We start from the raw sequence: 20,255 nt of genomic DNA, 5'->3' as shown, positions 1-20,255 counted from the left end.
GTAGACTCATAGTTGGAAGAAACCACATGGGCCATCCAGTCTAACCCCCGCCATGCAGGAAAAGCACAATCAAAGCACCCCCGACAGAGGGCCATCCAACCTGCTTAAAAGTCTCCAAGGAGGATGCTTCCACCACACTCCCAGGTAGAGAGCTCCACTCTCATAGTCAGGAAGTTCTTCCTAATGTTCAGGTGGAATCTCCTTTCCTGTCCTTTGAACCCAGGCAATTGGAAGGAACCAGTTACCTTCAAATTTTAAGTATGGACTTTGTTGTGGGGAAATCAAGATAGTGCCTGGGTGGAGATAGGCCCAAGACCAATTAATAAATTGTTATTGTTTCTTGAAAGCAATAGCATGGACATTGAATCTGTGGGGTACCTTGCTCAAACAGGAAGACAATCCAGCATCCCTCAATCTGATAGAAAGTTAGGACACATTAATGCTAAAGATTATTTGGGGGTGCACAACAGATTATTTGGGGGTGAGACAAAACCTTTGATTGCATTCCCATATGCATATTTGTCATTATTGCTAGACCTGCAATAAAGGCCTTTGTAGTAAGAAACCAACTTATGGCCTCCTCCTTGCACTGCTACTTGGGCCTTTGAGGGACTCCTAAGCTTGTGTATTTGGAGTGCTGGTGAGCCCGTGCCCCTACATTGGTGTCCCTTCACCAGCATACATTGCAAATTTTGATTTGTTATCAGTAAATGTTTGGGGGACACAAGTTGAGAAGATTAAACTGATCTAGGGAATGGTGCTATGAACCTGAAGAGGACATCTTAGCATGGAGATGGGTATGTGACTTGAATCGCCCTGCTCACATGTTCAAATCTCTGCTTGAATATTTGTGAATAAAACATTAAAAAGCCATCATTCATTTATGAAATCCTCTTGTCCAAAAGAAATGATATTGTGTAACATTCCAGCAACCCTGTGTGCACAGTCCAGAAAAGAGGCACAAGAAATGACAGGAAGATTACTTTGTTCTTTTGTCGCGTGATGCAACAAAACCACATTATCCACTTCTCCTCAGCATGAGAAATCCCCCTCCACCGAATGGAATATTTTGTTCCTCTCCCGTTGAGCAAGAATGCATTGTTCTACAAATCCCTTTACTAGCCTGGAGTATCTTGTTGTTGTGGTTTGCTATATTTGCAAAACATTCTCACTATAGGATGTGAAACGGATATGTCTACGCACGCACCCTTTCAGCAGTAGGAAAGTGCTGAATTGAGGGAAGTGTTGACATGCCACTGCTGATCACAAGTATCCTCTTTTTAAAATAAAGTTTTAGAATGACACAAGTGTCCTCTTCTTAGAAGCCCAGCTGAGGCTCAGAAATACCTTGCTTTCAATGTTGTAACAGTTTTAGCTGTGCACTGGTCAACAAGGACTCAAAACCCTTTTGCATCTGGAAATGCAAGCAATTCTAGTTCTAATTAATAGCTAAACTGAAGAGACATGCTTGCCCTCTGCCCTTAATTCAAAGCCTAAACATCCCCTCCAGGAAATCAAGGGAAACAGCAGGTGAAAGGGAGAAAGTGATATTGTTAGCCAGTTCTAAAAATATTGAGGTCAATGCATGACAGCTGCCACTGTGTAAAAATTGTATTCACAACTCTAAGCCATGATACTCCTTCTTTCTTCTTCCCACTGCTGAGGGCACATCTACACTAACATATGAATGGAGCTTGGAACCGGTTCTGCTGTAAGGGTGATTGGATCGATAGGTATGGGACTTTTTTGAGGCCAGGAAGGTGATTACATTAAACATGGATCCTGACCTCAAACCACTCTGTGGTTGGTTTCTTTTTCTAATTTCCACTAGAGATGCACATCAGTACTCCAGAGGCATAAGAGGTGGGGAGGGAAGGGGGGGGGATGACAGAAATTGAAGTAATCAGTTCCCCCTCCCAGTGGTCACTTTAGCCCCCTGCTAGCCAGCTCTGCCCTAGGGGCATTTCCCAGCAGACCCACATTCCACAGAGCCAATTTTGCCCTGGGATCTGGGATATAATGTGATCTCCTGCAGCACATTAAAGGTATTATTTCAAACATTCCTACAACTTTCTTTAGTGTGCTATATACCCCTTAATTCAAACTGCAGTATTGTTAGCTCACATATTGTGGTCACCACAGTTCTGAATCTGTTTGGATCTGCATTACATGGTCAGTGAAGATCACTGATTCCCAACCTTTGGTCCTCTGAATATTTTGGACTTCACATCCTAGAGCTCCTAACAGCTGCTAGGATTTTGGGGAGTTGAATGACCAAAGGTTGGGAACCATTGCTGTAACTGAGTGCCAAGTACTTTTGCACTATTGAGCTCAGTTTGCAGCATCTCAACTAAACTGAGAACAAATGGAGAAGATGGGAGGAGGAAGAATATTTGAAAGCAGCTAGAAAAGTGGGAGGACTGAAGATTAATAGTTGGGTTGGGGTGTTGTCAGTCAGGTTTCAATGATTCGGGCTTTATCTTGGTGCTGGTTAACAAAATATCTTTACTTACAAGTTTAGCTCCCTAGGAAAGCTCTTAAACATAGGTATATAGTGTCGCACACTAGGTCTGGAACACCTTTACACCCAACATCAAACATAGTCAGTGGTTGCTAACTACAGAAATGTATTTACAAAAGGTATATAAACAAAAAGGGAAAGGGGCCTTTCTCCAAAGGCAGTAGAAAAGGTGCTATAAAATAGCAGTAGCCCAAAGTGTCCCCAACCACAGTGATGGCTTGGGGTTTGGGGGAGTATAGACTCCAGGAGTATTTGGAGGACTATTCTCTACTTTGTAACAGGCAGACATAGTCCAGAATTGTTTTGTTTTGTTTTTTAAGTTTACTTGGCTGTCACAATGGCTTACCAACCACCACCTTCTGTCTCAACTGCATTTCACATACATTCTGCAATCAAGAACTTCCTTAAGGGCCTGGTACATCTTTACCCTCCAGTGGCATCCTCTATCTCACCTTGGTCCTCTCACAATTGACAGGTAAAGCATTTGAACATTTGGCTAGTGCTGTTAATCTTTTATTCACTCTACGAAGAGAGCAAGTGAATTGGTGGAAATGACAAACTAGTTTTTCATTGTGTTCTATCATGACAAAGTAATTATATGGCCAGACATTTTCTTCTTATATACAGTGATGTCACAGTTCCATCCCTCTTGGAATATCATTTGGCCAACAAATCGCCTGAAGGACAGTATACAAATATAGTAAATAATTTGTATACTGGTAGGACAGTATACAAATATAGTAAATAAATAAATAAACAATTGCTTGATATAAGATTTCGAGAGCAAAAAATACTCCACAGTATACTCTACTAGCAATTGATAATGACATGCCAACAATAACAAAACAGAAATGAGTACAATAATAGAAAGCTGACAATGAAGTAAGACGATGATAAGATATACTCTTTTAATAAGCAGGAATTTGTGCTCATAATTTGTCTCTTCTGTAATCTTTGGGTGGTTTTTAATATATTATTATTATTATTTATTGAAAAGAAAATAGCATATTTGAACAGATAATATTTGTCTATTGTAAGCACACATTATAATAACATATTTCTATATGTTATAATCTTTGGGTGGTTATCATTTCTTGCAGATCCAGTGGCTTTTTTTAAAGCATGATGTTGGACTCACTTCTCTTGCCTTGACAGTCGCACAGTCATTTCCCACTTCAGGTTGTCTCATTGTAAAGCTGTGAAACAACCAAGAGGTGACAAACAATGAGGAAAAGCAAGCAGAACAAAGTGTGATGAGCAATCGGCTATTATTTTCACTAGAATGCTAAATCTCCATGTCATGCTTTCCAATATAACCAATTACTAAATCCCATTTCTGTTAACTCACATCTGTTTTGTCTCTCTGGGATTCAATCTAGATCATAAATTTATCACTTAAATGGTGGAAAACGTCTGCCTGCACATGATTTTTTTTTCAATTACTACCTTGCATTTAGCATTCATTGCTTTGCAATTGGCATTGGAAGATAAAGCACAGGCTTAATTAGTTTGATTACTGAAGCACATATCTACAAAGAAATCCCACTGTGTGAGAGAAATTGGGTTTACTGTAAAAAAAATTGTTGTTGTGTGTATTCAAATAATTTTTGACTTATGGTGTAACTAAGATTCACTTGAAATGTCAAGATATACCATTGAATATTAAACTTCTTGCCATGATAGATCCCATTTCTATGTGTGGTTGTGAATGCTGGACAATGAAGACAGCTGATAGGGGGAAAATTAATTAATTTGAAATGTGATGCTGGAGGTCTATGGGTACCAAGGACTACAGGGGCAGGGGGAGGGACGATAAATGGTCCTAGGAGAAATTGAGTCTGAATTTTTCTTAGACGCTGAGGCGGTCATACGAAATGGCCAAAGTATGACTACCTGAACTGAGGCGGTCATACTTTGGCCATTTCGTGAAAGAAAAAACAATAAGGCTTGGCAAAGTGGGAGTCAGTAGGAAAAGAGGAAGACCAAATGGATATATTCTCAGTCAAGGAGGAAGTCACACATGTCCTAAGTCTATGAGACCTGTTGATGATAGGGTGACTTGGAGATATTTCGTTCATAGGGTTGCCATAAGTCAAGACAACTTGACAGAAGTTAGTAACAACAAAGATGAACATGTCGCAAGGTTTAGTCGGTAAGATTTGTTTAGAGGAGGGTTGTCATCCTCTGAGGCAGAAAATATGTGACTTGCTCAAGGTAACTGAATAAGGATGTGAACCTTGGCCTCTAGAGAAGTGGCTCCCAACTTTTATTTGACCAGGGACCAATTTTGACCAGGGATCACTCTTCAACAAAAGGGTTATGAATCAGTTTTTGGTAAGCATTAGATTTGGTTTGGTTATTTGGAGTGCTGACTCAGAAAATTGCATTGGATAGACCACATCAGATCTAGTTTCTGATACAGAACATATGCCATCCAGTAGTTGTCATCTGCTTGCCCACAAAAAAAAACATATTTAATAATCTAGAACTGGGGACCTTCTTTTAGGTCTCACAGCCCGTCAGTGGACCACGGCCCACAAGTTGGGAACTACTGCTCTAGAGTCATTGTCCAACCCCCAAACTACTACATTTGCTGCCTCATGAGGTATGTGCATCCCCCTTAATGTCTTATTTTGCCTTCAGTTTGGTAAGAAGGAGAACCACAGGGCCCTACTAGTTGACATGGTCTAACAACTGGTTACTGCAAAGAACTCTCTAGGTCAAACTCAGGACCCATATGACTCATCTTGCAATTTGAGACTCGTGATTTTATATTTTAATACATTGATATTTTTCTTCTTGTCTCTTTCTTTCTCCTCTCTTTGTCATTGTCATTTTCCTTCACTTTTTTACTTTCCAGCAGAGGTTGGAAATCTTTGCCCTCCACTTGTTTTGACCCAAAACTCCCATCTGCTCTACTTATGAATAACAAGAAATGGATTTGTACTCCAAAACATCTAGAGAACCAATGCTTTTCTCCCTCTGCTAAGTATTATGTATAAGATGAACTTTTGCCTCTTCTTTCTCCCTCTTTATAGACAAAAATACAAACCACCCACTATCTTCTTTGCAAACTGGTGTGTATGTTGTAATCTGCAAATGTGTCCCAAACATTTGAGTTGTTAACTGATTTCAGTTTTGTGTCATGAACATTTTGAAACCAGGGATGACTACATTTTGCTGATCTCTGGTAAGTCGGATAAAGGGGGATTTTCATTTTGTAAGATGTGGCATCCCCCAATACAAACTCATCCATTGAGATCTGTGGCCCTCTAAAAATACTGAAAGAATTGATACAAATTGATACAAAATCCTTACAGCAATCATTTGTCAAAAAGGACAGGATTCCTATACCAGATGCTTCCATGGGTCCCCAAATCAAAGGTCTCTATAAACCAGAAATCTGGTTTGGGTTCTTCTCTTTCTCCTTCCATCCTTTTAGTAACTTACAGTCACATAAGAGAGGGACCTTAGAGCTTCTGGCATATAATGTGAGCATTCTGCACCTGGTTATAAGGGTGTAGGTAGACCCTTCTCCGATGACCCATACTCTCTACTAGCCACTAAATGTTTATGGAGTGGGAGCTGTAATAGCTAAAAGGTGAGTTCTGGAAGGAGGAGAAGTGTCATAATTCTGCCTGTGAGGAACTTTACGATACATCTCAAGATACAGGCCAAGGAGGGAGATTCACATACCCTAAGGCTCATGCCATGCACAAACTGCCACTTCCTATCCAGTTGGCGAAGGGCTAAAGCTCAGTAGTACAGCGCCAGATTCAATCTCTGGCATCTGCCTTTTGTAAAAGGAAAGAAATGACCAGTTAGCAAGTGCTCAGAGAGGCTGAAATCTGAGCCCCCTTCTACACTGCCATATAAAATCCAGATTATCTGCTTTGAACTGGATTACTTGGCAGTGTAGACTCATATAATCCAGTTCAAAGCAGATAATGTGGATTATCTGCTTTGATAACCTGGATTATATGGCAGTGTAGAAGGGGCCTCAGAGAGTCAGATAGGCTATATTGAGCTGGATAGATAAATGGTGTGATTCTAACCAAAATTAAGAGAACTTCCTAAATTGAAGTTGGAGCTTGGAAAAGGCACTTTTTTTACTGCACTTCCCTAAACCAGCCAGAAAGTAGTTCAGGTGATTCTCTAACGATGAGAGATTAAATAAAAGAGGGAACTTACAGATTTCTTTGGAGTTCGGTGCTATCAGTCCATTCCCATTTTCTCTCATCCTCTACGTATGACAGCCCAATAAAATAATCCAATGATGTTGTTTTATTATAAATAAATTCCTGGCAGGAACAAAAAATGCAATGGGAGTGAATAGCAAGTATACATGTGCGCTGCCGTTGCAAGTATAATTCATTACATATGGGCAGGATGGCGGTGTGAGAGATGAATTGATTTACATTCCCATACATACAGACTGCCCCTTTAAAAAGTAAAAGATCATTATTCATACAAGGACAAACATCCAATACACAATATAAATATATACTTTCTATACACTACAAAAACAAAATACTAACTACATATCACTAGTAACTACACCAAACTACCTAGGTAAAGGTAAAAGTTTTCCCCTGACATTAAGTCCAGTCATGTTTGATTCTGGGGGGTTGGTGCTCATCTCCATTTCGAAGCCGAAGAGCCAGCATTGTCCGTAGACACTTCCAAGGTCATGTGGCCGGCATGACTGCATGAAGCGCCCTTACCTTCCCGCCAGAGCAGTACCTATTGATCTACTCAAATTTGCATGTTTTCGAACTGCTAAGTTGGCAGAAGCAGAGGCTAACAGCAGGAGCTCATGCCGCTCCCTGGATTCGGACCTGTGACCTTTCAGTCAACAAGCTCAGCGGTTTAACCCACTGTGCCACCAGGGCCTCCAAACTACCTACCCATCATAAATTGATAGACTGTCTCTTTTGTGTAGGGAATTTATTGCACGGAGGTAGAAGCTGGCATCACCAAAGGTGACAGTCCCCATTGCACAATATCATGCAATACCTGTCTGCCACCTCCTCTCAATGAAGCCAGGGGTTACTTCTTGCAATTGTAGCCTGGGCTTCTGTTGTGGCATCCTCACATCCTTCCAGCAGAAAATAAAAGTTTTTTAATAATGTTTTTGAAGGAAATGACATCTGCAATGTCACCCACTGTGATCGTAAAGAGCTGCTATCACAGGTAACAGGAATGCTGCAGAATATTGGCTTGCACAGTATCGTGCAGCATTCCTTAACATCATAGAATTTTCTGCAGGCATTCATGGAAACTCTCCTCTCAGGCAAAACTAATCATTTAAATGTGTGTGCACTCCAGGGGATGACCTGTTTTCCTTAAAGTGGCCACAGTCTCACCAGTTCATTTTTGTCCTTGATGATCACTAGGTCGGAGTTCTGCTTCTTGCATTCGTTTCGGCTGCTGGACCAGATAGCCACAGTTTCAGAAAACCAGTAATCACTTCCTTGATATCCTTCCCACTTCAAAGGAACAGGAGCTGCAGGAGCTTGCAATTTGACAAAAGAACATGCAAGAGACAAGGTATGAATAAGTTCAATGCCAGCAGTGAGGACATTGAATGTAGGAACATGACAAACAAAATACAGTTACTACAGTACAGTGTTCACTCACATATTGTTCCAGGAACGCCTGCGATAAGTGAAAAATCGTGATATAGGGAAGCTATACTGTACATATACAGTATAGCTCTGCCCACTTCTCTCTTTCCCTCCTCTCTCTCTCCCTCTCCTCTTTCCCCCTCCACTTGCTGGAGCCACCCTTCTCCTTCCCTCCCTGCTTCCCCACTGGCATTGGGGCTCTCACCCAGTCACCTGAGGAAAAGCGACCAGGAAGAACCCCCAGCGTAAGTTGCTTTGGCAGCCCTCTGGCCACGGAGGAAGAAGCTCTGGGAGGTGACCGAGAAAAAGCCCCGGCAGAAACTGCCTTGGCGGCCCTCTCCGCACCCCTCGCAGGTGCCACTTCAGGGCTCTTCGCCACACACATATACACCTGTCTGTGAGTAACTCAGCAACTCAAGTCTGTGGCAGCATATACAGTGTTCCTTCGCTACTTGTATTTTAAATTACTTTTTTTGAAAAACCGCGAAACAGCGAGTCTGTGAGAAGCGAACCGCAAAGTACCGAGGGAACACTGTACACCCTTTGCTGCCTTCAAACCTCTTCTTTGGATACTGCGTTCCCAAGGTCAAGCCATTCACCCTTTTAAGTTGCCATTCATCAGAAATGACTTGAAGGCACCCAATGACAATATGTGTGTGGAGTGAACAGCTGAAATGTACTGAATTGCCATATCCTTTGGGACAACCCCACTCTATCTCAAGTTCTTTCCATTCCATGTTGTTTTGAAATGGATTCTACTCATATTCAGTTTTTTTCATGTTGGCTCTTTCACTTAATGGGGGGAATGCTTACCCTAGTAATCATACTACAATTGTGGTCATGTCATGTGAAGAACATGTTTGCACACAGATGACACCCTTTTGCACTAATGCTCAATGCAGGGAATGAGGGTTTATCAGGTGCACTAGTAGCAGAATGTAAACAGTTGCCATGGCATCTCTCCCTGTGCCTTATTTAGTTATTTTATGTATTCACTGCATTTTACCCTGCTTTGTCTCAACCCCAGAGGGGACTCAGAGTGGCTTCCAAACCGGCAATATTCAATGCCGCATTAAACATAAAAACATACAAATACAAAATACATTTTGCATTAAAACAATAAAAAAACAATTCCATATAAATACATCAAATAAGCAGTTAAGCATTGCACATAGACCCAAAATCATAATCCAGAAACCGTTCTGATTACATTACATCCCCTTAGTAGCTGCATGTTGCCCTGTACTCTCTCCAAACGCTTAGTTCCATAGCCAGGTTTTAACTTTCTTTCTAAAGGACAGGAGCTGATCTGATTTCACTGGGAAAGGAGTTCCACAGCCAAGGGGCCACCACTGAGAAGGCCCCGTCCCTCGTCCTCACCAGCCACACCTGTGAAGGGGGTGGAACCGAGTGTCTTGCATTTCTCTAACTCACATATGTCAGCCTCAAGGCTTGCAGACCAAATCTGGTCTACCATGTCATTTTATATGTCCCTCCAGATATTGGACTACAACTCCTGTATTCCTCTCCATTAGACATCACAACCAGAGCTGATGAGAGTTGTGATATAGTAACCTCTGGAAAGCTGCAGTTTGTTCTGTTCGGTCAGGATAGTAGGATCTGAATTTAGATACAAGGCTTGTGGATATGGTGTCTGACTTTTAAAATGTCTTTTAACTTTTGCCCAAACTCAGAGCCGAAAGTGCTGTGGGCTTGCAATTCCCATTATCCCCAGTCCACCTGGAGGGCATCTGGGGACCCAAACAGGGTAAAAATCAAAGAGCATTGACCACTATGTAAATAAAGGATAATTGGCCCTCTGTCTTCCTGGATTCTCCATCCATGGATTCAATGGCCCTTTGAAGGCAACCTTATACATGGCTGGTGTGGCCATAAATCAAAACGGGTTTGACACCCCTGCTGTAGATTCTCCGACATAACTCTGTGTCCAGAGGAGGGCGACTAAAATGATCAAGGGTCTAGAGAACAAGCCCTGTGAGGAGCGGCTTAAGGAGCTGGGCATGTTTAGCCTGAAGAAGAGAAGGCTGAGAGGAGATATTATAGCCATGTATAAATATGTGAGAGGAAGCCACAGGGAGAAGGGAGCAAGCTTGTTTTCTGCTTCCTTGGAGACTAGGACGCAGAACAATGGCTTCAAACTACAAGAGAGGAGAGTCCATCTGAACATGAGGAAGAACTTCCTGACTGTGAGAGCCGTTCAGCAGTGGAACTCTCTGCCCTGGAGTGTGGTGGAGGCTCCTTCTTTAAAAGCTTTTAAACAGAGGCTGGATGGCCATCTGTCAGGGGTGATTTGAATGCAATATTCCTGCTTCTTGGCAGGGGGTTGGACTGGATGGCCCATGAGGTCCCTTTCCAACTCTTTGATTCTATGGGCAACTTCTGGCAGAAATTGACCATAGAGCTTCACTGAAACACTTAGGCCCCTTCTACATTGCTATATAATCCAGATTATCAAAGCAGATTTCTAGCGAGAATATTTTAATAAAATCCATAAAAGTAAAACCCACAAATGTGGAAGGCCTACTGCATTCCTAATCTGTGCATCTTATTTATCTTCATCTTCTGTCAAGCCTACTAACAAAGATAGTTCCACATTAATCAGAAGAGTTGTCTGCCATAGAACGTTGCTTACTACAGGCACTGCAAACTGTATACAGAAAAAATATGAGTGCTACAGTGATGTTACTTGGATAATACTTCCACCTGTATCTTGTGTCTTTGAGGATGCTTTCCATCCATGCAATCCATTTATGTATAAATTAACATCACATTATGAAAAACATAATAAGTATTCTTTCCCCCCAATATTACCTTTCACTGTGGTTGAAGCTGTGCTTCTCACAGGAAGAGTAGTCGTCACTTTGGGCAGGTTTTCTGTAGTATGCAATACTGTAAAATAAAGTATATTTAACATCTGTCTACCTTGAAAACATTCACTATAGCACTGCCACAGACTTTAAAACTGTAGATCAGTTCAATAGGAACTACAACACCAAGTTCTGTATTCCAAAGCACTAAGCCATGGCAGTTAAAGTGGAATCAAACTACATAGTGTAAATACACATTAAATGAATTGTACTTGCTTCCTGCAGGACATGAGAGAAGCCTCCCCACAGGATTGTAACACTGGCTGGCCGGCAGGCAGCCCATTCACCCAAAAAGAGTGTTCCAGTTGTGGTTTCCACTCTGTAGGGTTAATAAATTAATACAGGCACTGCAGTGAGCTCTCAGTTCACTCCAAGCTCCTTCCTGCCCACCCCTATGACTTATAGGGTATATGTATATTATTATTTTGTCACATCTTTATGGGGCAAACATCTTTATGGGTCATGGATCCAGAATCAGGTGACCAGTGTACTCCATCATTTGATTGTGTTGGGTTGATCTCATCAGGAGACTCAGGTGTGATCTGGACTCAATCTTGGGTTGATCTCATCAGGAGACTCAGGTGTGATCTGGACTCAGTCTTACCCAGTTGGAGATCAGTAATTGCCACATACACTCCTAGTGGCTGAGACCATGGCTGGAGCAGCATATGCACATATTTCTCATGGCATCTAGTACAGAGCCATAGCTGCAGCATAGTCATTGCCTGTATATGTGGTCCCACACATGGCCAACCCTTGTCTATAGCTGTAAACAAATAAAGTGTAGCCTTTTCTCTCCAACATATGGTGTCTGCCTAGTGTTTACTTTTCTGTGGAAAGCATATCTCATACCTGGACATGCAAGTAGTATGACGCTCTATCTGTGTGAGATACATATGCACCCTGCTGTGGATACCGAAAACCTGGATGATAGCTAACCCTATATTTTTGGCCAGAAGCAAACTATAGAATCACTCCGAAGGGTCTAGAGAGGTCCACAAACACTTCCAAGGAAGAAGTTATTTGGAGCATGAGTAAGTCAAAACATGGATTTTGAGTTCTAGAATGAGGGGTTTGGAAAGTAGTTTCCTCTTAACAGTAAGGATAATAATAAACAAGTTACCAAGCTCTGAAATCTCCCAGATTGTTGAATTACCTGTCCAGTTGTCTTCATGAACAGAACTGACATTGCCATGGGGGAAGATGCTTGGCACTAAAAACAAGAACAGTTTGAATGCTTTGGTGATGAGTATTTCTTTAAAGCTGTTGCTAAAAACAGTACAGAGTTAAGAGCATTTATATATCCTTGCCTGATGAAGGAGACGTTGCCTAAGAGCAAACATGGGGAGGGGAAATCACTAAGCCTAAATCCAGTTGTTAAGTTAAACTTAAATAGCCAGTGTTGTGTCAATCCAATTGATTCACTGGGGCCCTTTTCACACATCTGAATAAAATCCCACATTTTCTGTTTTGAACTAGAATATATGGCAGTATGGACTCTGATAAACCAGTTCAAAACAGATATTGTGGTATTTTCTGCCTTGAATTTCTGGGTTATAGGGCTGTGTGGAAGGGCCCTGGGTCTGCTCCAGCTTGGACGAGCAATAGAATCTAGACCGTTTACACCTCTGAACATGAAGAGTGCATCCACACTTCAGAATTAATGCAATTTGACACTATTTTAATTCCTGTGGGATCCTGGGAGTTGTAGTTTGTTTTGTGTGTGTGTGTGTCAGGAGTGACTTGAAAAATTGCAAGTTGTTTCTGGTGTGAGAGAATTGGCCATGTGCAAGGACGTTGTCCAGGGGATGCCTGGTTGTTTTGATGTTTAACATCTTTGTGGGAGGCTTCTCTCATATCCCTGCATGGGGAGCTGGAGCTGACAGAGGGAGCTCATCCATGTTCTCCCTGGATTCAAACCTCCGACCTGTCGGTCTTCAGTCCTGCTGGCACTGCACTACCAGGGGACTCCAGTGTAGATTGGTGAAGCACCAGAACTCTTTGGCAGAGTTTCCATAACATTGAACCCAGGATTCCATAACATTGAATCATGGTAGTTAAGCAGTCAGTCTGCAGTAATTCTATAGTGTAGATGCACCTACAGGTTTGGTTCCTTTTGTAATATTGCTATAATAAATATTATTTACATTAAAAGGATGTATAAAATATTTCAAACCGTTTTGGAAACACCCGATATAATTTATTAACTTTCATTTCATTGTTGTCATTTGTAGCCTTGTGCATTGAGACATGGAAAACATATAATTAAAGTTTCTATTGATTCGTTGTTTTTACTCTATTTGTGACGGACAGTGAGATTTAAGCAACAGATGCTAAACATGTTTACAAGCCCATAGGACATGAAACAATATAATACTAACAATACGATATTATAATTATATATTTTATATTACCTGTAATATTACTAATAATATAGCAATATATAATACTAATATTGTGCTATGGTAATAGTATAATATATAGTATTTACATATTACTTGTAAGCCGCTCTGAGTCCTCTTCAGGGTGAGAAGGGCGGAATATAAATAATGTAAATAAATAAATATAATATATTGTATGTACATATCATACTGATCATAATAATGTGCTACAATACTAATAATAATGCAATATAATAATTATATATATTTATATTTCATGTAATATTACTAATAATATTACAGTATAATGGTATAGTATTATATAGCAGTATATAATACTAATATTGTGCTATGGTAATAATATAATATATTGTATTTACATATTACTTGTAAGTCGCTCTGAGTCCCCTTCGGGGTGAGAAGGGCAGAATGTAAGTGTTGTAAATAAATAAATATAATATATTGTATGTACATATAATATTGATCATAATATTGTAATACAATACTAACAATAATACAATATAATAATTATATATATATTACATGTAACATTACTGACAATATTACAGTATAATGCTATAGTACAATATAGCAGGGCAGCATATAAATGTCATAAATAAATAAATAAACTCCCAGTATTTATCTGTATTAGCTTCTGTGTGTGCATCTTTGTCCCAGATAGACAGATGAAAAATCCATATTTAAAAACTAAAGAATCCTCACTCCATTACACAGGCGTACATGACAAAAAGAGGAAGAGTTGCTAAATTAGAAAATATATTTCCAGATAAATACTCAAACTAAAAATTGTGCAATACTTACTGAAAACAAGAAACAGGGAGGTCCCTGTAAGTTTGATGAATAGGAGGATTATTCCAGGAGCCAGATGCCACCAGTCCATAGCAGCTAATCTGAAACATTTTAATAGTGTTCCATTGGCATTCAGTGGGCACAATCAGAAGTCCCATGTACTCATGTTTCCTTGCAGGAAATTGTAGAGGATTGCAAACAAAGACCCCAACAACATCAACAGCGGAGGTTAAACCCTTGAAACCAGTTGGTCTTTTGATAAGAGATTTCAGAGGGAAGGGGTTAAACCTGTGCAATTTTATCCATATGATCACAGTAAAGTATTTCCACTATCATCACAGTTCCCATATCTGCAGGAGATATATTTTTCAACTTCCCCTCAATAAAGGAAAGCGTAAATAATAGTGAACCATGCTGAAGTAATCAACTTTTGCCAAAAGTTACCATAGAAACATGCTGGAGGACCTAACAAATTCTTAGAGATGTATCCTCTCTAGATATTTACTAGGGCGGTGCTTTCTCAGTCTCTTTCACAGCAAACTCTGCTTTCTCCCTGCTGCTTCCCTCTCCTAATGGTAAGAGGCCATTCATTTAAAGAGGAATGGCAGCATTTTTTGGCTTGGCTTTGCTTTGCTTGCTTGCGCTGAAAATAAAACAAAAAAGTATTGGGTAAATTTTGATTTCTAAGGTTTTGGCGCGGACCACGGCCGCATGTCAGATACCACATGGTAAATACGAATTTAATGAATTTGATACAACTTACAATGACTAATGTAAAATTGGGCAAAGGTAAAGGTTTTCCCCTGACATTAAATCCAGTCGTGTCTGACTCTGGGGTGTGGTGCTCATCTCCATTTCTATTTATTATTTATTTATTTGCTTCACTTTTATACCGCATATTTCAGCCCTTGACAGGCGACTCAATGCGGTTTACAGTGCAATTAAAACATGGCAATACAACAACCGGGACGACAACGTCGCTCCACAACAATTAACATAGACAGACAAATCGACAAACAACATATATAGCGCCTCCGTTAAAGTCAGATCCATTCTCATAGTCATTGTGCCGTTCCTATGTTCAGTTACCGTCTTCCTTAGTTAGTTGCATTGCTTAGCCGAACGCTTGTTCGTAAAGCCAGGTCTTGACCATTCTCCGAAACGCCAGCAACGAAGGTGCCTGTCTGATGTCAGCTGGCAGGGCATTCCATAGCCGAGGGGCCACCACTGAGAAGGCCCTGTCTCTCGTCCCCGCCAAGCGTACCTGTGATGCAGGCGGGATCAAGAGCAGGGCCTCCCCAGACGATCTTAATGTTCTAGTCGGTTCGTAGGCGGAAATGCGTTCGGAGAGGTAAGCGGGGCCAGAACCGTTTAGGGCTTTATAGGCTAAGGCCAGCACCTTGAATTGAGCCCGGTAGCGGATTGACAGCCAGTGGAGCTGGCTCAACAGAGGAGTGGTATGCTCCCTGAGTGCCGCTCCTGTTAGCAACCTGGCTGCCGAGCGCTGGACCATCTGAAGCTTCCGGGCTGTCTTCAAGGGCAACCCCACGTAGAGCGCGTTGCAGTAATCAATCCGGGATGTGACCAGAGCGTGGACCACCGTGGCCAAGTCCGACTTCCCAAGGTACGGGCGCAGCTGGCGCACAAGTTTGAGTTGTGCAAATGCTCTCCTGGACACCGCCGAAACCTGGGGTTCCAAGCTTAGCGAGGAGTCCAGGATCACACCCAAGCTGCGAACCTGCGTCTTCAGGGGGAGTGTAACCCCGTCCAACACAGGCTGTAACCCTATACCCTGTTCGGCCTTCCGACTGACCAGGAGTGCCTCTGTCTTATCTGGATTCAATTTCAATTTGTTCGCCCTCATCCAGTCCGATACAGCGGCCAAGCAACGGTTCAGGACCTGAATAGCCTCCGTAGTAGTAGGTGGGAAGGAGTGACAGAGTTGGACGTCATCTGCGTACAGATAACACCGCACCCCGAAACTCCGGATGATCTCTCCCAACGGCTTCATGTAGATGTTAAATAACATGGGGGACAATATTGAGCCCTGCGGGACCCCACAAGTCAATGGTTGTGGGGTAGAGCAGTTGTCCCCCAGCAACACCTTCTGAGTACGATCCTCTAGGAAGGACCTGAGCCACTGCAGAGCAGTGCCACCAAGGCCCATTCCCGCGAGGCGTCTCAGAAGGATACCGTGGTCGACGGTATCGAAGGCCACTGAGAGGTCCAGCAGAACTAACAGGGACACACTCCCCCTGTCTAGTTCCCTGCGCAGATCATCCACTAAGGCGACCAAGGCTGTCTCGGTACCATGTCCCGGCCTGAAACCAGACTGTGCCGGATCTAGATAATCAGTGTCTACCAAGAATGTCTGGAGTTGTGAGGCCACCACACGTTCCAGGACTTTGCCCAAAAAGGGAAGATTGGAAACAGGCCAAAAGTTGACGAATTGAGTGGGATCCAGTGATGGTTTCTTCAACAGCGGTTTTATCACAGCTTGTTTTAAGCTGGCTGGAATTTTGCCTTCCCGAAGGGAGGCATTAACCACCACCTTCACCCACTCAGCCAATCCCCCTCTGGCCTCCTTTAGAAGCCAGGATGGGCAGGGGTCTAGGATGCATGTGGTAGCCCTCATTCCTCCAAGCATCTTGTCCACATCCTCAGGTTTCACCAATTGAAATGAATCCAACGAAATCGGATAAGCAGATGCTCGTGTTACATCCTCTGAGACTGCCGTTAACATGGTGTCCAGGTCGGAACGGATCGAAGCGACTTTGTCCGCAAAGAACCGAGCAAAAGCTTCACAGCGGGCCGTCGAGTTGTCAGGGTTCCCATCTGACTTGGTGGGATTTAATAGACCTCTGACAACTCGAAACAGCTCAGCCGGACGGTTCTTTGCGGACGCAATATTGGCCGCAAAGAAAGATTTCTTTGCCGCCTTTATTGCCACGGCATATGCCCTGAGAAGAGCGACATACCGTGTTCGATTTGACTCGCTCGGGTCCGAACGCCACATGCGCTCTAGTCTCCTCTTCCTTTGCTTCATTGCTGCCAGCTCCTCGGTGAACCAAGGAGCTGGTTTAGCTCGGCTACTCTTCTAAGCCAAAGAGCTGCCATTGTCCAAAGACACCTCCAAGGTCATGTAGCTGGCATGACTGCATGGAGCGCCGTTACCTTCCCGCCAAAGGGGTACCTATTGATCTACTCACATTTGCATGTTTTTGAATTGCTAGGTTTGCAGAAGCTGGGATTGACAGTGGAAGCTCACGCCGCTCCTGGGAATTGAACCTGTGACCTTTTGGTCAACAAGTTTAGCAGCTCAGCGGTTTAACCCACTGCATCACCGGTGGCATAGACACAGAGAACTGGGAAGACCTAGCCCTTGAGCACTCTAACTGGAAGTCAGCTGTGACCAGCAGTGCTGCAGAATTTGAAAAGGCACAAATGGAGGGAGAAAGAGAGAAATGTGCCAAGAGGAAGGTGTGTCAAGCCAACCCTGACAGGGCCCACCTTCCACCTGGAAACTGAGGTCCTCACTGCAGGAGAAGATGCGGATCAAGAATAGGGTTCCACAGCCAGCTACAGACCCACCACCAAGACACCACATCTGGAAGACAATAATCCTCAAGCTACGAGGGAGCGCCTAAGAAAGTAAGTAAAGTGATAGAATTCCATTCATTTAATAGTAACAACAAAATTAGGGTGACACCACACCAGTCCACTGCTGAAATTTTAAAAGTTTAACCAAGAGTAGGATTTTGTGTGAAAGGAATGTGAACTCCATTCAGTTCTGGTGCTTCACATAAAATGCTTAGGTTTCATAATTTTCCCTTCCAAATATATGCATTTTTAATCAGATCCCAGCCATGGATTCTAGAGAGTTTTTATTTTAGTTCTGTTTCTATTCCAGTGACCTCATCAGATGGGCTGCCAGAATCACCACACATCGTGACGAATCTGGTGGCGCCCGTCACAGGGTGTGGAGAAACTGTCACCCCATGCCCTGCATCGACGAATTCACCCATCATCCTATCCCAAGGGGGGAAGTGTTGGCCACCTGGCTTTCCCACATTGATCACAATTGAACATGGGAAGCCTCCTGTGTTGCCGCCATGACGGGATGTGCCGGTTCATCTACCCTTTACCACAAAGCCCCACCAGAAGTAGCTGTGCATCGTGAAATGGGAACCAGTAGACTCTGTGACGAAAGAGAAGGCAAACCTTCGTCTGATGAAGTCTTAAAGCAGAATCTACATTGCCAGATTATTTACTAAATCTACTTTGAACTGGTTTATATGAATCTTAAATCAGATTGATCTTGTCAGAAGTATTTTCATATTACATTTCCTAAACTATCAAAATTGTATTTGAAAAGTAAATTAAAAGCAAATGTTACTTATCAGGAAGACTCCGTTGAGATGAGAAACCTCTTCAGTTCAGTTACTCAGTAGCATTTGATCATTCTGCCTTGGCGTGTTAAAATCATGTGGTTCTCCCTTTAGTTCTGGTTTATTCCCCTCTTTCTCACTAGGAAACAGCTAAATCCTGGCAGGCAATGTCACTTCTTCTTCACTGTCTTTGGTGTCAAGAGGTTGGTTTTAAGTATTCCCACAGTCCTGATGATGAAATGTTCTATTTCTCAAGACTTCCTGACAAACAAACACTTTGTAAAGCAGGCATTATAACTGGACTCATATTCACACAATGTGACACAAACTTGATCAGTTTTTGCACAGAATATTTCTAAACCTACTCTACATCCTACTGCAGTTTGGAGGAGGGTGGGCCATGGATGATGGGACTTGAAGTACCTCCACTCACTTCCCGAGACCGCTGCGACCCTCATCCAATGACTGATCAAGACCAAACTTGACACACATAATCCCCATGATCCCCTTTATGTTCTGGTGAGGTTTGGGGGAGGATGGACAATGAATGATGGAATTTGAAGTACTTTCCAACCCTTCGGTTCCCACAGACCACTGCGGCCTCCAACAAAGACCGATAAAGATCAAACTTGGCACACAGAGCCCCCATAACCCACTCTTCATCCTGGTGCAGTTTGGAGGATGATGTACCATGGATGATGGGACTCGCTGTACTTTCACTAACTTCCTGAGAGCACTGGGAGCCACATAAATAACTGATAAAGACCAACCTTGGCACACAATGCCTTTCTCAAATAATGTGGGCACCACTAGGTCCCCAAGCTAGTTTGTGATAATTGTTAAATATTTCAGTTAATTCAAACATTGGGTCCAGAACTTGGCACACTTTGCTACCCCAAAGGCCAGATTAAAAAATGAACTGCACCTGAAGGGGAAATGAACAGAGGTTTATTCTTTCTAGTCAGAAAAGGATGTCACTACAAAGTCTGTGCTCAAAAGAACTAACATAAAGCATGCATTTTATCCACTTTGACAGTCATTCAAAACTCCCTGTTTGGCTGAAAAGTCATCCCTCTTAGATCTGCTTGTTAGTTAGGGATTCCTCCCAATGTCCCCAGCTGTAGGAGTTTCCCCTATTGCGGGGAAAAAGGAACAGCTGCAGTTGGATGATTTAAAGTCCAAGTTCGTTTAAAGGTCCACCCCGGTGAGGGGCGTGAAATCACAAAGCCCTATATCCCAGAATACCAAGGAAGAAAATCCTACAATATCTGCTTTGAACTGGGTTATCTGTGTCCACACCGCCATATGTTCCAGTCCCATGACTGACTTAATGTCCATTTCAAGTAAACACAAAGTGATAGACAGGAAAACACAAAAGGGTGATTGGGATCAGTTGATGGACTAATGGGCTGGTCTCGCCTACAGCAGATCTGCTGATCCATGTCTGCCAATAGCTATGATCTCATCAATGGAAGCCAGGAAGTTTCCCAACCCATGTAAGAGGATTTATAAATGGGAAAGAGATTTGTTAATGGGAAGGAGTTTTGGTTCACAAAAATACAATAGATATCCCATCATTGAGACTTGGGCGCCTTCAAAATTGCATATATTAGCTAGCTTTCACCAATTTCCTGTCCCAA

General features: G+C 42.4%; 1 protein-coding gene across 2 annotated transcripts; it reads right to left on the bottom strand.

Annotated features, from left to right (window-relative positions):
- Positions 1-3,407: 3,407 nt before the first annotated feature.
- LOC132767574 (C-type lectin domain family 5 member A-like) lies at positions 3,408-18,802 on the bottom strand. 2 transcript variants are annotated; one of them, XM_060762681.2, is made up of 7 exons: positions 18,624-18,802; positions 14,240-14,328; positions 12,193-12,249; positions 10,981-11,058; positions 7,888-8,036; positions 6,713-6,822; positions 3,408-3,717 (listed from the first exon to the last, which is right to left on the bottom strand). In XM_060762681.2, the coding sequence occupies exons 2-7, from the start codon at positions 14,316-14,318 to the stop codon at positions 3,609-3,611; spliced, it is 582 nt and encodes a 193-aa protein (XP_060618664.2). In that variant the 5' UTR covers positions 14,319-14,328; positions 18,624-18,802; the 3' UTR covers positions 3,408-3,608. The 2 variants fall into 2 exon arrangements, with proteins under 2 accessions (XP_060618664.2, XP_060618665.2); XM_060762682.2 differs by lacking the exon at positions 18,624-18,802 and having other exon boundaries at positions 14,240-15,044.
- Between the last annotated feature and the right edge of the window lie 1,453 nt (positions 18,803-20,255).

This window comes from Anolis sagrei, chromosome 2 (genome assembly GCF_037176765.1).
Source record: "Anolis sagrei isolate rAnoSag1 chromosome 2, rAnoSag1.mat, whole genome shotgun sequence".
NCBI lineage: Eukaryota > Metazoa > Chordata > Lepidosauria > Squamata > Dactyloidae > Anolis > Anolis sagrei.
This window is presented reverse-complemented; position numbering and strand designations above follow the sequence as displayed.

Coding starts and splice junctions, on each gene's coding strand:
- LOC132767574 (XM_060762681.2), bottom strand. CDS start 14,318: ATGGACTGGTGGCATCTGGCTCCTGGAATAATCCTCCTATTCATCAAA. Junction 12,250..14,239: donor CTCCCTGTTTCTTGTTTTCA/GTAAGTATTGCA, acceptor TCTTGTTTTTAG/TGCCAAGCATCTTCCCCCAT. Junction 3,718..6,712: donor ACCGAACTCCAAAGAAATCT/GTAAGTTCCCTC, acceptor GTTGTTTCACAG/CTTTACAATGAGACAACCTG.